Source organism: Urtica dioica, chromosome 11 (assembly GCF_054948205.1).
Source record: "Urtica dioica subsp. dioica isolate 48M chromosome 11, U.dioica_male_clone48M_v1_H2, whole genome shotgun sequence".
Taxonomy (NCBI): domain Eukaryota; kingdom Viridiplantae; phylum Streptophyta; class Magnoliopsida; order Rosales; family Urticaceae; genus Urtica; species Urtica dioica.
This window is the reverse complement of record NC_142766.1, coordinates 18,657,074-18,670,794: the sequence shown is the minus strand read 5'-3', so window position 1 is coordinate 18,670,794 and position 13,721 is coordinate 18,657,074. Positions and strand designations below refer to the sequence as shown.

At 38.9% G+C, this 13,721-nt stretch overlaps 1 protein-coding gene across 4 annotated transcripts; it reads right to left on the bottom strand.

The window, feature by feature from the left end:
- Positions 1 to 125: 125 nt before the first annotated feature.
- On the bottom strand, positions 126 to 13,122 carry LOC149381982 (uncharacterized). Of its 4 annotated transcripts, none has more exons than XM_089629977.1 (15): positions 12,858 to 13,122; positions 11,736 to 12,216; positions 9,317 to 10,487; positions 8,344 to 9,055; positions 7,734 to 8,220; positions 7,078 to 7,226; positions 3,636 to 6,992; positions 3,336 to 3,548; positions 3,030 to 3,236; positions 2,745 to 2,948; positions 2,412 to 2,570; positions 1,949 to 2,302; positions 1,262 to 1,649; positions 607 to 682; positions 126 to 481 (listed from the first exon to the last, which is right to left on the bottom strand). In XM_089629977.1, exons 1-15 carry the CDS (start codon positions 13,080 to 13,082, stop codon positions 262 to 264), a joined length of 8,403 nt encoding a protein of 2,800 aa, XP_089486103.1. In that variant the 5' UTR covers positions 13,083 to 13,122; the 3' UTR covers positions 126 to 261. The 4 variants fall into 4 exon arrangements, with proteins under 4 accessions (XP_089486103.1, XP_089486104.1, XP_089486105.1 ...); XM_089629978.1 differs by lacking the exons at positions 11,736 to 12,216; positions 12,858 to 13,122 and adding exons at positions 10,610 to 10,678; positions 10,902 to 10,975; XM_089629979.1 differs by lacking the exons at positions 11,736 to 12,216; positions 12,858 to 13,122 and adding an exon at positions 10,902 to 10,975.
- Positions 13,123 to 13,721: the final 599 nt, after the last annotated feature.

Sequence of the window (13,721 nt, the reverse complement as noted above, 5' to 3'; positions counted from 1 at the left end):
GGGAATTTAAAATGCCAGCAATACATCGACAGGTTTTTTGTTGCTCGAATGATTAAAATTTCTTAGAGAACCAACAATAATTAAGAAGTTCAAGAATGATTTTCATGGAGAAAAATATAAATAAATAAAAATTGAACGTATAATACAGCTTTGATCTAAATTCTATGAAATTTATATGTACAGTTTCATCCAAAATTGCTAAATTAAACAAAACTTCTTTTCAGTGTAATTTTTGTTTTTCTTTAGTTTTCTTTCGGGTCCCTAATCTTCGTAACATTCTTCAACCAAAATACGGCTTTCCCATTCAAAGGCGGTAATTTTCTGAACATCTTCTACGGTCAAACTCGGCAACAATCGCGATCCTGTGCTTCCGAGAGTATTTGAAACGAAAAAAAGAATGGCTTGACAAGCGTTGATTTCGTCGATCCTCTGCGGATCGGATTGATCCAATGTGTGATCTTTCCATGCTTGGTAATATGTCCTGCAAAAGAATAAAGAGACGACATTTACTTAACATGTCTTTTTCTCTTCTCAAATTCTCTAAAATTCGTAGTCGCAGTGAAACAATATCCGATGATATAAAAAGAACATGAAAATATGTTTTACCATCTCCAAGAAGGATTGGCCTCTGCAACGCAGCGCACTTTCGACCATAGTGAACCCAAGTGACTGTGAAGACCATCTATTGCACACAAAAAAATATAAATAATATATATATAACTTTACACTATGTTAAGGTAATTACCATGGAAAGAGAAGTAGAATGAAAGAAAAGACAATGGACATGATAGAATATAAATTAGGTTTCTTTTGTCTCTTCCGTATGAAAAGAAAAATATGCGATATACATACTTTATGATAAATAATAAAATACTTTAAATTTTGAACTATAGTAATTGATAGAATAAAAAAAAGGATTAGTGCTGCGATGGAAAATAAAAGTATACATGTTTGGCAGACTAAGAAATTGGATGGAAAAAAAAATTGATGGAAAAAGATCTTAACTTTCTGGGGACTTTCTTAGCAAAGATATATCAACACAATTACTATGAATAATTATAATCTGCATGGTTATGATAAATTATTAAATATTCTATATTTGAAACTATGAATAAACGAGTAATTGATAAAATAGTAATTGATAAAATTTTCTTTTCCATACACCATTTTCATTTTTTTTTTGTTCATTTCCACTCTATCCTACAAAGTGTACGCTTGAATTTATTGTGCATCATTAATCGAGCGAATCGAATTTTTTTACCTGATGTTGAGGCATTATGAAGTAGAATACTGAGAGCAGACACAACCGATGGCAGAGCGTCGTAATTTGTGGTGACAAGCTGTTGGAGGAAGAGAATCACCGAAGCTAAAAACTCCTCGCAACCGACTCTATCTTGGCTTCTTTTTTCTTGGGCCAATGAACTCATCAGGTCCTCGAGGCTCGAACCCGTCTTCAAATCTGAGCCGTCGGATCGTTTGGCAAGGCTTCCGAGGATCACAGAAGCAGAGAGCCAGCGGAGGAGTTTGGACACTAGAGATTCATCGAGCTGTTCTTCCCCTGATGCTTTGCTTCGAGGCGGTTTCGCAGATTCTGCTCGCAGAGCAGACGAGATTGCCCATATGAGAAAAGTTCGAAGCTTTTCTTGTCCCTGGAACACATCAGAACACGTTTCAATAGATCATCAGAGAAAAACAGTCAAATCGGTTCTCTCAATTTATGCACATTAATGATTTTTTTTTAGCAAAATGGTCTCCAAATTAATGATTTTGTAGCATTTCAGTCCCCTTTTTCATGAAAACATTCGACCCATTTCTGCTTACAGTACTATTTGCACTAAAAGGGCAAAGAAAAAATCGATAACGGGTCATTTAGTTCTCAAAAGTGGGTAATAATTGAAGAGTTACTTGTACAGAGTAATATATAACATTTACGGAGAGATGAGAGTACCAGTGAGAAAATTTCCGATGAGGGTATGCTCATGAGTACGGCTTTGAGCCCCAATTCAAAAGTACTACCGCAATTTGCAGAACCATCGTCCTCGCTGATAACCTCACACATTCGATACAAGCCATCAATTGAGATGTTGAAATGGGGCTGATATACCTTCCTTTTATGCGATAGCTTCAGCGTCGATGCTATTATTTCGAGAATGTAATCGACCAATTTAGCGTGCTCATTCGCCGATACTACACCGTCGACCAAGAATCTATAGAGGTGAGAGGTGAGTTCCGTGAGCTGCTCAAGTGCCTCTTTTTGCAGCCATTCATTGACGTTTCGCAAGGAAATGGCATCATTGACAATCTATAACAAGCGCAAAAGTTGGACAATGGAGTAATTACACATCGGCTTTTAGGAAGAAAAAAGAAACTACAAGTGTACAAGAAAAAAGGGGGTTTATCTGTTTATTAACCTGTAGCAGCAAAGTCAATTGTGTAATGGAAAATTCTTTTTCCTCTGTAGAACTCGTCTTATTTGAGATCAAGAGGACGGATGAGAGCCATGAAAAGAGACCACAGTTTTCAACCAGATGCCGAGTCAATTTATATGACTTGGTGGACTTTTTCACCACCTGAAGAAAAAAAAAGTATATTTACTTATTTACAATCCTTGAAAGCTTGCCGCAATTATGTGTCAAACTATATTTATGCACAATATTAAATTAAGAATCACATAAGAGGACAACCGAGTGATGTCCTAAATAACTAAATTAACTCGTCATGGCAAGCTAAGAAGTGATTATTACCTGAAGAATGAGATGGTTCGACTCATTTTCTGACAGTGGAGAGAAGTAAAAGCCCATTAATGTCTCGAGAATGGAGTTCCTTATGTAAATATGGGCATCATCGTCCAAGTTTAGTCCGACATAAAGTAAGCGAAGTATCCACAACCTTTCTGCTTTAAAATTAACAGACACACTCCAGAAAAATTCATTGAACACCGGAACATTCTGAAATAATGAAAAGAAAAAGGATCATGAGAACCCAATAAAAAAATAAAACCGGGGGAGTACTCTAGTTCATACACATACCTTCATACTCATCTTAGATAGATTCATCAAATGCCTACTTAAGGTTGCGTAATGGTCGTGTGAAGAATCCAACAGAATAAACGATGCCTCAGCAGCAAAAACTGCAACAATTGAGGGAACCCTCTGCCACGGCTCTTCTATTCCGTTTTGCAAAGAAGTCAACAAAAGTCGAATGTGTGTAACGTCTTTCTTCTTTTTCTTACATTGCTGCCAAAGACAGTTTAAACCTCGGTTAGGAAAAAAAATGTTCAACAGAGATGTGAAAGCCATATGTCAAGATAGAACCTTAAGAGTATCATTTATTACCTCTAATGCATTCTTAAATTTCTCCAGCGTGCTATAGGCCAATCTTCTTATCCCCTCATCGGGCGACGATATGCTAACAAATGCAACGGCAAGCAAGCCTAGGCCAGCGAACTCCATGGGTTCGATATAACCCACCGACAAACAATATAGTGAGAAGCGCAAAATGAAAACAGGATCGTATCGTTCTGGGTCTCCAACCGCAAGAGAATGTGCCTATGTATTATTCATCAGTTGATCAGTGAGAACGTATTGGATCGAATCAGACATAAGAAAGATTACAATATTACTAAATACGCATACCTCAAGTGAAGAGGCAAAAGTTCCAGACTGAAACTTGTCAAAAGAGACTTGCTTGGGAGATGTGGTTCTGTCATAGGGGAAATATAGAACCGTAGATGCACAAATTTTCGGGTCAATGGGAAGGTTGTCTCTAAATTGACTCCTGCGACGCTCTCTAATAGCTTCAGCATCGTTCATGATATCAGCCGTATCACGTTCCAGAACCTGTTCTTTTTCAATTTTTGAAGCAGCATTACCCCAAAGGCAATCCAATCCACAGATATTCTCAGCCTCCACACCGTCTATAGATTCAATTGCAGACAAAAGATTGTACATTTCCAGATCCAGCGCGCCGAGAGTTGCACCGTAAGATGACAAAAGCAACAAATGCAAAGTTCGGAACTTTATACCTAAACTGTTTCCAAACTCCAGAGCGGATTGATCAGATTTGAATGAAAAGAGTGTCCGCAGTAATTTAATAACGCCCAACTGCTTTAAGTATGGATTGGAATCACTGGCTGATGCCTTCTCGTCAGCTGTGCGGAAAGAAATATATCTCAGGATTCCAGGCATTGGCTTCAGAACTACCCCGATGCCACAAGATCGTTTTGAAGCCGAGAACGAGCGAATGGTAGACTCAAACTGAGAGTGAGCAAGTAGGAGCTGAAGATAAAAGTCACGAGCAAATTTCCCTTCGATCAATACAGTTAGGATGTCCTGAAGCACTTTCAAAGTTTCGGGAACTTCGTATCTATATCTGAGGGCTGATTTTGTCAACTGCTCTAAGAAGGGAATATTTTCCTGCTGGACAAGAATACCGCGCAGCTCTGTGGTTAGTTCAAGGATACTTCTCAGTACGTAATCTTCCAAGTATCTGTACAGAGAGAAATTGCTTGTGCTTTTCTCAGAGTTATCAGACACTGAAGGAAATTTCTGAATAACTAATTGCCAAATATCCAGTAGAACTTTTATAAACTGTATACGTAAGCATGCCTCTTTGCTAGTATCTTTCAAATCATCGTCTTCTTTTGGCAGAGATTTTATTCGATTAGAGTTGGGAAACAACAACATCCTGCAAAATGATATCTTCGCCACAAGTCTATTTATATGGTTCAGTGACTGGTTGAGTGAAAAAGATTCAAGCGCACCAAAATCACAGTCTAGCAGATCATCATCTGCACCCGAAATCGGGAATATGGAGATATATAGCTTCAAACGTTTCTTCATTTTCATTGAATCTCCCTCAAAAGCAAAGTGACGTTGCAACATTTGAATAGACTTTCCAAGAAGGCTATCATTTACAAGATTGAGGAGTTCTTGGCAAGATTTCGGCAAGAAGTTCCCGTATTGCTCTTCAAATATCTCACTATGTGCAAAGCTCTTCCATTGACTGAAGCCCTTGATAATAATGGCCGAATAAAATAAAGGTATCCTTTTGAAATTCTCGTAATACTTCGTCCCGAATTTTGAGAAAGCATAATTTAAGTACGACAAAGCAGCAGGTAGAAGCATCATATAGTCTTCGTCAGAGAGAGTAATCTGCAAATTCTTTTCCTCCACCATTTTGTCTCTCTTAAGCAGATCATTGCTCACAAAACCCAAAAATAAGTCCCCGAACTTTGCAAGATGAATAGAACGCAAATCAGTTAAAAGATATAATAACTTGGCTTTGGTCCTGCTTGTTCCACTAATGCAATGGGAAACCATTTCCACACAAGTCTTTGAAACAATTCTCGACAACACCAAACTCAGTTGATGAAAATTATGATGCAGCGTGTGATTCTGTCTGTGTGCAGTATTTACGGCTTCAAGCAGGCACGCATTCACATAATCGGTTTCAGAAATCAAAGCAACCCGAGTCATTTGAATGTAGATTTCCTCAACAATGTTAAAATCCTTAAATTCTTCTATTCTCCAAAACATGTCGTGCGTCCTTCTCTTTGAGAGAGGTTGCATCAGATAACTTGACAGATTTCTGAAAGCCCCAATAGCAATACGAACCCCAAACGAAGCAGCTGACTTTTCGCTTGATTCCTGATTTGTAAATTTCTCGATTTCGACTTCCTTGAAAACCCACTTCACCAGTTCAAGCAGCTCGAAAGGGGATATAGAACGAATCATCGCTTGTAAGGCATGGTATGGTGGGAGGAGAAGCATCAAATCTCCCGAGCGAATCCCTTCCTTAAATTTTTCCTTCACTTCGCTAAGAACCCGCTGCGTCAGCAAATTGAAAACCTTCACAAGCTTTTTACTGGCGCCATTATCAGCTTTGATCCTAAAACTGGGATCATCACAAAGAGAAAATAGGAACTCAGTGGTTGTTCCTAAAATATCCCAAACATGTTGATCTAGCTTATGGACGCCCAGACTGGAGTTGATGACTGCCTCCAAGTCATCGACCGAGTTTGATTTTGTGAAGCCCGTGTCACAGCCCAAAGGATGAGAGATCGATGTTACCAGAACTGGATGACAGAAGATAGTCTCGACCACTTCTTGAATTTCTTGGGTCGACAAGTTTCGAGCCTGTGAGTCAAACAGCTGAACCAGTAGCTCCTTTAAGAGAATGAAGCAAATCTCAGAAAGTTCCTCTAATTTTGTTGATGTATCAACTCTGTTAGATGATTGTATCTTATGAACCCAGAATAGCAAAAGGGATAGATAGGAGATATGACTGTGATCGAATTTCCACTCTGACAGCTTAGCCAAAAGCAGGTGTTTCATCTTCATGGGCTCGGGTGAATATGGGCCGTCGATGCTCATAATGGAGTGTAATAAAACATGGAAAGGTGTCTCCTTTAAAATGAAGCTAAAGATATCAGTAGCCGAAGCAGCTTCTTTCGTGGAAAAATCATTGTTACCCATTTCTTTTTGGGCAACCAAAGCAACATCTTTTCCATCTTCGCAAAATGTGCGAGATACAGCCATTTCCAAGCCGTCGATAAATACCTCTGGACAGGAATGAGAAACACAATTCAGGAGCCCTTGTTGAAGAAACAATACTGAAGGCATAAGATATGTGAGAACGCCGGGAAGCTTCTGTGAAGTAGTCATTACCGATGGAAATCTTTTTACTATCTCTTCAGGCATTGCACAAATGAGTGAGGAAGAGAAGGCATTGATTATTTCCCCGGTTTCACTGCCATGGACACCCTTAAGTGAACTTTCGATATCACTCAGTGCAAGGTCAAGAGACCCATCGGCTAAAATGGCCTTCTTATCCGTAGGAAATACACATATCTGTGATTGCAAAATGCTTCGAGTAAAAAGAACCAGATTCTTCAAAGGTATCCACTCACAGAGAGGGGCCTCGGAATTTGTTTCACCAAGTCTCTCAGATAAGATTAAATCGATTACTGAAGCTAGCAATCTCGCTTCTACCTACCAAATATCAAATTACGTTCACATATCAGATAAATTTTAAAACATAATAAAAATTAAGACAAAGTTCCGAAACTCTTGTTACCTGAGTTTGCAATATATATGTTAACGTATTACTGACATATAACGATATCATGGATTTTTCGGGTGAGCCAGTTTCAGATTTTGAGTCAAGCAACCTTAGACACTTCTGCAGAATGCACACTACTAGTGGGCTGAAACCAAGTGACGCATCTGCAAGCAAAAATATATATTTATAATAAAATAAATGGGTGATAAAGAAATGGAAACAAACGCTTTCATGGTTTTATTCCTTTTTAATTGCATTCACGTAAAGGAAAGACGCTTTGTTTTCCTTTCATATGAATCAGAACAATCAAGCAATTATGCATCCAAGTAACAGAAATCATAATAAAAGGACATGAGAAGTTTCAGCATAAAGATACTTCTTTTACTTTAATGACAAAAAGAATTACGGCAAAGTATTGCATCCACTATTTACACATAACAGTATAAACATATTTGGCCGAGCGTTAGTAGAACCCAAATATGTAAAGCTTCATATTTTGTAATGAATCTACAAGCTTCTGTAAACTGAAAGTTTAACGAAACAAACATGAAAATATTTAAAATTCCAACAAAACTATGAAATGATTCATAAACATTATCCTTTAACCTAGAAAACCTCTCGGATATGATCTAGTGGATAAAAGTATTACGTTTCATGTAAATCATGGTTACCTTTAAGATCTTTTGAATTGCGGGTACGACTCCTCACGATGTCCCAATACTTGAATAAACTATTTCCCACGGTAGAAACTGCATCACAAAAGAATTTGACAACTTGGAAGCTCTGAAACAATTCCAACCCTTGAACATGAGATGAAGATTTTCTTCTATCATAACCCGGTAAAAACAAGAACCATGATCCAATTTCGTGATGATTTCTATCGAATGCACCGGTACTCAACATAGCTGCTCGCGCCAGATAATATGCTTTACTCTTTACATCGCTGATTGGTGAAAAAATCAGCAAGTTTATGAACGATTGAAGATGTTTATACATCAATGGTGGCACGCTAATGGGGATTCCAGTTGGGGACCATCCAACATATTCAACTAAATAAGATAGTAGAGATTTCTGTAAATTAGTATGAAGTGCCAACGGATCTTTCAAGAGTTTTGTAAGGAACACGAACAATTTCTCCAACTCAGCTGGCATTATTTTCTGCAACATAAAAAAAACATAAATTCAATAAACGAAAATAATAGTCATTAAAAACAGCGCAGTTATTCTAATTGATACTTCAATATAAGTAAGATAACTCAAAATAATGGAAGGTTATCTTACGAAATAAGTTTTGAGTGCATCAAGAAGCTTAGACTGAAAATATATCTCTGCTTCCTCTGCACATAAGGCCGAGCCCCAGATTTCATGAAGAACGTTCTCAAATTCCTTCGCAGTGTCAAGATCATCAGCCTCAGTTGTATTTCCAACTTTTTCACTGTCCTCATGCTCAGCAATGTCCATTAAATCACTGATTCCACCTATAACAATGTCCGAGTCCTTGTCGTCGAGTTTTTCTTTCTTTAATCTTTTCCCACCATCCCTACCTTGCTCGGTGGAGCTTTCGGACTCTGCTTTCCTCTTTAGACTCGTGTCCCGAGTTTTCGATTGACTACTCAAGGACGAGAGCAGAGTCACCAAAACTTGAGGATCGGGAAGAGATGTTCTAATCTCATTCAGAATTTCTTGCTTATGAGACACGTAAGAAGATTGCGAGTCGATTCGACTATCTAAGGAACCGATCAACGGGTCCAACAACTTCAATGCCTCCAAAAGAAGCCGTAAAGTTCCATGCTTCACCAGAAAATCTGAATGTAGCAAACCCCTAGTGATCACCGACTGGGAAAACGAACGAGGAAACGAGCACTTCATTAAACTCTCTATAGATGCGCTACACTCTGAACTCGGATCGTGATGATGAGAAACGACGGAATCGAAATCGACGCCCTTCTCCACCGAGGAAAGCAAGTTCGCCGCAAGAGTCACAATAGCAAACCTAAAAAAAATAATAATAAAAACACCACCAATCACAAAAAGTAAACAACGAGCCGATATTAATTACAAATAAATAGCCAACGTTTTATAAGTTTAAGGTAAATATTTGGTAAACAGCCCACGTTTTGATAGAGTATTTCAGTCAATTTATGCATATAAATATTTGGTCATGGATATTTACTAAAAAATTTACTAAAAAGTCAGCTAAATGGCAAACCAAAAATGTAAATAAGGCTATATATCTAAAGGACTCTGATCTAACCAGTTAGGCGACGTGAAATCTTCTAGGCTGTAAGGAAAATCCTCCATGTACGCTGCCCCGAGAACCGGCCTCCCACAAACGATAGCCAAAAGAAGATCTCGATGATACGCCGAGTCCGTTGCCTTGAGTTTATTCATCAACCCCAATAGCCTTCTCTGATTACCCCTCAGCGGGCTCGGGCGTCTCGTGAGATCGGGCATCAACCCGTTGGAAGGGTCGGTACAAACCGAAACGAGAACGTTATAGGCCAACTCCGAAGCGTAGCCCCCGTTTTCCCTCCCCGAAATCTCCACGAGCCGTTCTAGAGTCGCGCTCCCGAAGAGGACGCTCCTGAGCCCCGGCGGGACCAGAGACTCCTCCACGAGAACCTTGTCCCTCAGAACGGACAGAACGAGAATGACGATCTCGTCCTCGTCTTCCTCTTCTTCCTCCTCGTCCCCGAGGGCACGGAGGACCCCGGAATACATTTCCCTCTGCTGCAAAACCCACCTCAGCAATCCCGGCTTTCCGACTTCTAAAAACGACATCGCGAATTTCACGAAAGCCTTCCTCGGAGACCGACTCTTCGCTCTCTTCTTCATATTCTTCTTCTCGTCCCGTCTCTTCTTGATCGCGGCCAGGTTCGCGAAGCCCTTGAGCTTGAAATCGAAGCTCTTCGCGACCTCCGACGCCAAAACCGAACCCCGTCTCACGATCGAAGCCAAGAGCAAGAGAGCCGCTTTTTGGCTCCTCAATTCCCTGCCGTTTATCTCCTTGTACACGTCCTGCAAGTGATTCTCGACGATCGATCTAGCGAACTTATCTAAAACCCTACTGATAGTGATCCCGTTCTTGTCGTTCGGTCTATATATACCATCGGGATGATTCAAAACGGCGGAGATTAACTTAAATACGTACGAAATCCCGGTCTTTCCTTGCCGAAGCTTCCAAGCGCCGAGAAGCTCGGAGCACTGCGACGAATTCGTGACATAATGCTGGAGCAATTCGCCGCCGGAACCTCCTTTTAGCAACTTTATGAACTCTTTCGTGGCGTCTGAACATAACTTGATTTCGACTGAATTAATTCTGTGCAATAGCTCGTTGAGCTTCGCTTCGTAGTTTACTTTAATCTCTAGATTTGGAACCTGCTTATCTTCGACCTCGCTGTCGTAATCTCCATCATCAACCATGGCTGCAAAATATAAATTAAATAGTCAGTTCAGAAGAAAAAAAAAATCTGCAGTAAGAACGATTCTAAAATAAATAAGCTATAACGTTAAAAAAGAGTTCGTAAAACTAAATCCTTCACACAACCTTCGATTACCGAATTTGGTTGGTCCATTGAATAGAGAAAGAGAATTGAGAACACTGAATGCTAATAATCTGAACAATAAAGGTATGTTATTGTGAGCTTGCATAGATTTAATCAGTAGGTTAAAAAAGAAAACAATTTTTCGCTTAACATCAAAGAAAGAAACAACAACGATAACAGCATCAACATGTCGAGCAAATATATTTTTTTCTCGACCAAAAGACATAACAGAATCAAGAAAGACTTTAATATAATAATTCTTAACTCAATAATGAATAACCTCTGTTGTATTACATTTTTCATCGGCGTCAATGAAGCGCAGGTGCAATCAGAGAAGGATAAGGAACGCGACGGCAAAGATTTTCGGCGGAACTTTGCGGCGGCGAACAGCACAGTGAGAGTGAGAGAGAGAGAGAAAATAAAAGGAGAAAACGTCATGAAGAGGGTAAAATTATTAGAAACATTTAACTTTTTGAGTTAACTACCAAACACAACCTAAATGTTTCTAATAATTTTACCCTCTTCCTGACGTTTTCTCCTTTTATTTTCTCTCTCTCTCTCTCTTCCTGACGTTTTCTCCTCTTCCGACTTCTATGATGATTGGGAGGAGAGACAAATCTTCAGGGTTGGAGACCAATTGGGTGAGCATATATATACTATTCTACTATTTTAACATTATTAAAAATTACAATTTATTACTTTTATTTGAACATATATCTTTTTAGAAATATAATAAAATAGCCGTGTTGATGAACAAACTTTTTAGACAAACATTCCAGAATTTCATATTTTATTTAGTGTCAAGTTTGAATGCGGTCAATTTTGAGAAACCTTATATTGACTATTTTCCAAAACCTTATATTTCAAATCCTAGATTGTTACTGCGCGCCTAGTCTTTTTTGAGAAGTTTTAACTATTTTGAAATCAAATTTATATAAATAAGAAAAAAAATAGAAAGAAAGAATGGTTTGTTTGGCCCATCTATATAAATAACAAGACCAAGAGCATGAAAGAAAAGACATAAAGCATAACAAAAACAAATAAGCAAGGTTCACTCCAAACAAAAAGAAGCATTTATCACACACGAGTTAGCTAGAAGAACTACCCATAATATAGATCTATATATACCTTTTTGGTATTGCTGTCCGCCTCCTCCGATAGGTTTCTTAGTAGCAGCAGGACCGACTCTCATGGGCCTAGTCGAACAATATTGACCATTCATTTCAGTCATCGCACGCATTTGTTCACTCTCGTCACCAAACCTAACAAACCCATATCCTTTTGAGCGACCAGTGGTTCTATCGGTAACGACTTTGGCACCCTTAACAGACTGATACACGGCCCTAAACATCTCTTGAAGTGTGTAATCGGTGACATCGGCCGCCGGGTCACCAACAAAAATCGTGTGCTCGGGCCCGTCATCTTGACGCCTCTCACCAGCGCCAAGCGTGGCCCAGTTCAACCGGAAATTCTGATCGGTGTTTGGCATAAGTGAGCCGTTATATGTTTGCAAAGCCCTATCTGCTGAAGCCCGAGAAGCAAACTCAATAAAACCATATCCTTCTGGAAGACCCGTTTGCTTACTACGAATGACCTTCGCCGTGACAGCCTGCCAATGCATGAGGTTCAAAAACAATCAGACAAGGGAATAACAATTTACTATGTGACACAGTACAGAGTGCGATGGAATTACTTCAGTAAAATAAAATAAAATGAAACATCATTTTCACAGAAAGACTTCCTGGTTGAACTCATATATTGTTAAGAAGTGTGTAAAACAGATGGCATAAACCCTTTACATTCCAGGATAGAACGCCCAATTGTTGGGTTGTTATACATTATTATCAATGCAGGCATTAATAGCCGAAATTTGAACCGAACCCTATTTTCTGGAAAGTAACTATCCTTATAGTACTAATCGAGGATTTACAAAACAAGATAAAGTTTTCCTGAAGAAAAGGTAAATCCTATCCCCTTCTTTCTAGGTCTTTATATGGTTAAGTTCAGATCATTACAAACAATCTGTAACGCATGGGAGCAAAGTCGTATACAGGTAATATGATTCCGAACAAAACACAATGTAAAAAAACAGAGTCTTTGCTGTTACATCACAATAAAATACGACAATCCACCATTTCATTTTCCAGATTTATAAATAAATAAAAACACAAACATACAGAAACCCTAGACGAAATCCAAAAACAAAAGCACTCCAAAAAAAAACCAAATATTTATCATCGATTCGCGTACCTCTCCGGACTGAGCGAAGACATTCATGAGGTAGTTCTCGTCCATCCACTGTTGCAAGTCTCCGATCCACAGCGACCGGATCTCCTCGGAGCCTCCGGCCGCCGCCGCCGGAGCATCCCAACCGGCTCCGCCTTGCTGCGGCGGCGCTCCTCCTTGAGGCTGCATCATCCACTGTTGCTGCTGAGACTGTCCGTACTGTTGCTGATCTCCTGGTTGTTGCATCATCGTCGAAACCCTAGGAGAGAGAACGAAATAAATTTCATTAAGTGGGCTTAATAAGCTATTAAATATCAAGATTAGACCCTAATATTTAAAAATATCTAAATATGGACTTTTGACCCAAAATCGGACAAAAATACCCCTCTGAACCCTATACATCTCTCACACTTCATTTTTATCATTTCAATCACACTCAAATCCACTCAAATCCTCTCTACTTAAGCGGGTTTCAAAAGAATCATGGGTAAGATTACTAACTTAATCATTTTTACAAAGTTTATGATTGTATATGATAGAATGTAGCAAAAAAAATCGACCAGATCTGAAAACAAAGTCCAAAATCTGGGTTTAACTTGTTTGTACGATGGTATACGATGATGTACAATAAAATTTAAATTTTTGTACGATGAAATTTAGAATAAAAATTGAGTTCTGTACGATGCCTGTCTGTAAGATGATGTACGATTCTGTACGATGGTGTGCGATGGTGTACGATGTTGTACGATATAGAAGCTTATTTTGCATAGTTTGACTGTTTTTTGCAGTTTTTGTCATGATTAACGGCACTTAAGTTTAAAATGTAGAGTTGAGTTTAAATTTTATTTTAACGTTTTAGAGTTAAGTTTAAATTTTTGTGACAAGTTT

Excerpts from the sequence above, each read along its gene's own strand:
- LOC149381982 (XM_089629977.1), bottom strand. The coding sequence starts at position 13,082 with ATGATGCAACAACCAGGAGATCAGCAACAGTACGGACAGTCTCAGCAG. Across the intron at positions 2,303-2,411 it reads AATTGACTTTGCTGCTACAG|ATTGTCAATGATGCCATTTC; the intron begins GTTAATAAACAG and ends CGCTTGTTATAG. Across the intron at positions 482-606 it reads GCCAATCCTTCTTGGAGATG|GACATATTACCAAGCATGGA; the intron begins GTAAAACATATT and ends ATTCTTTTGCAG.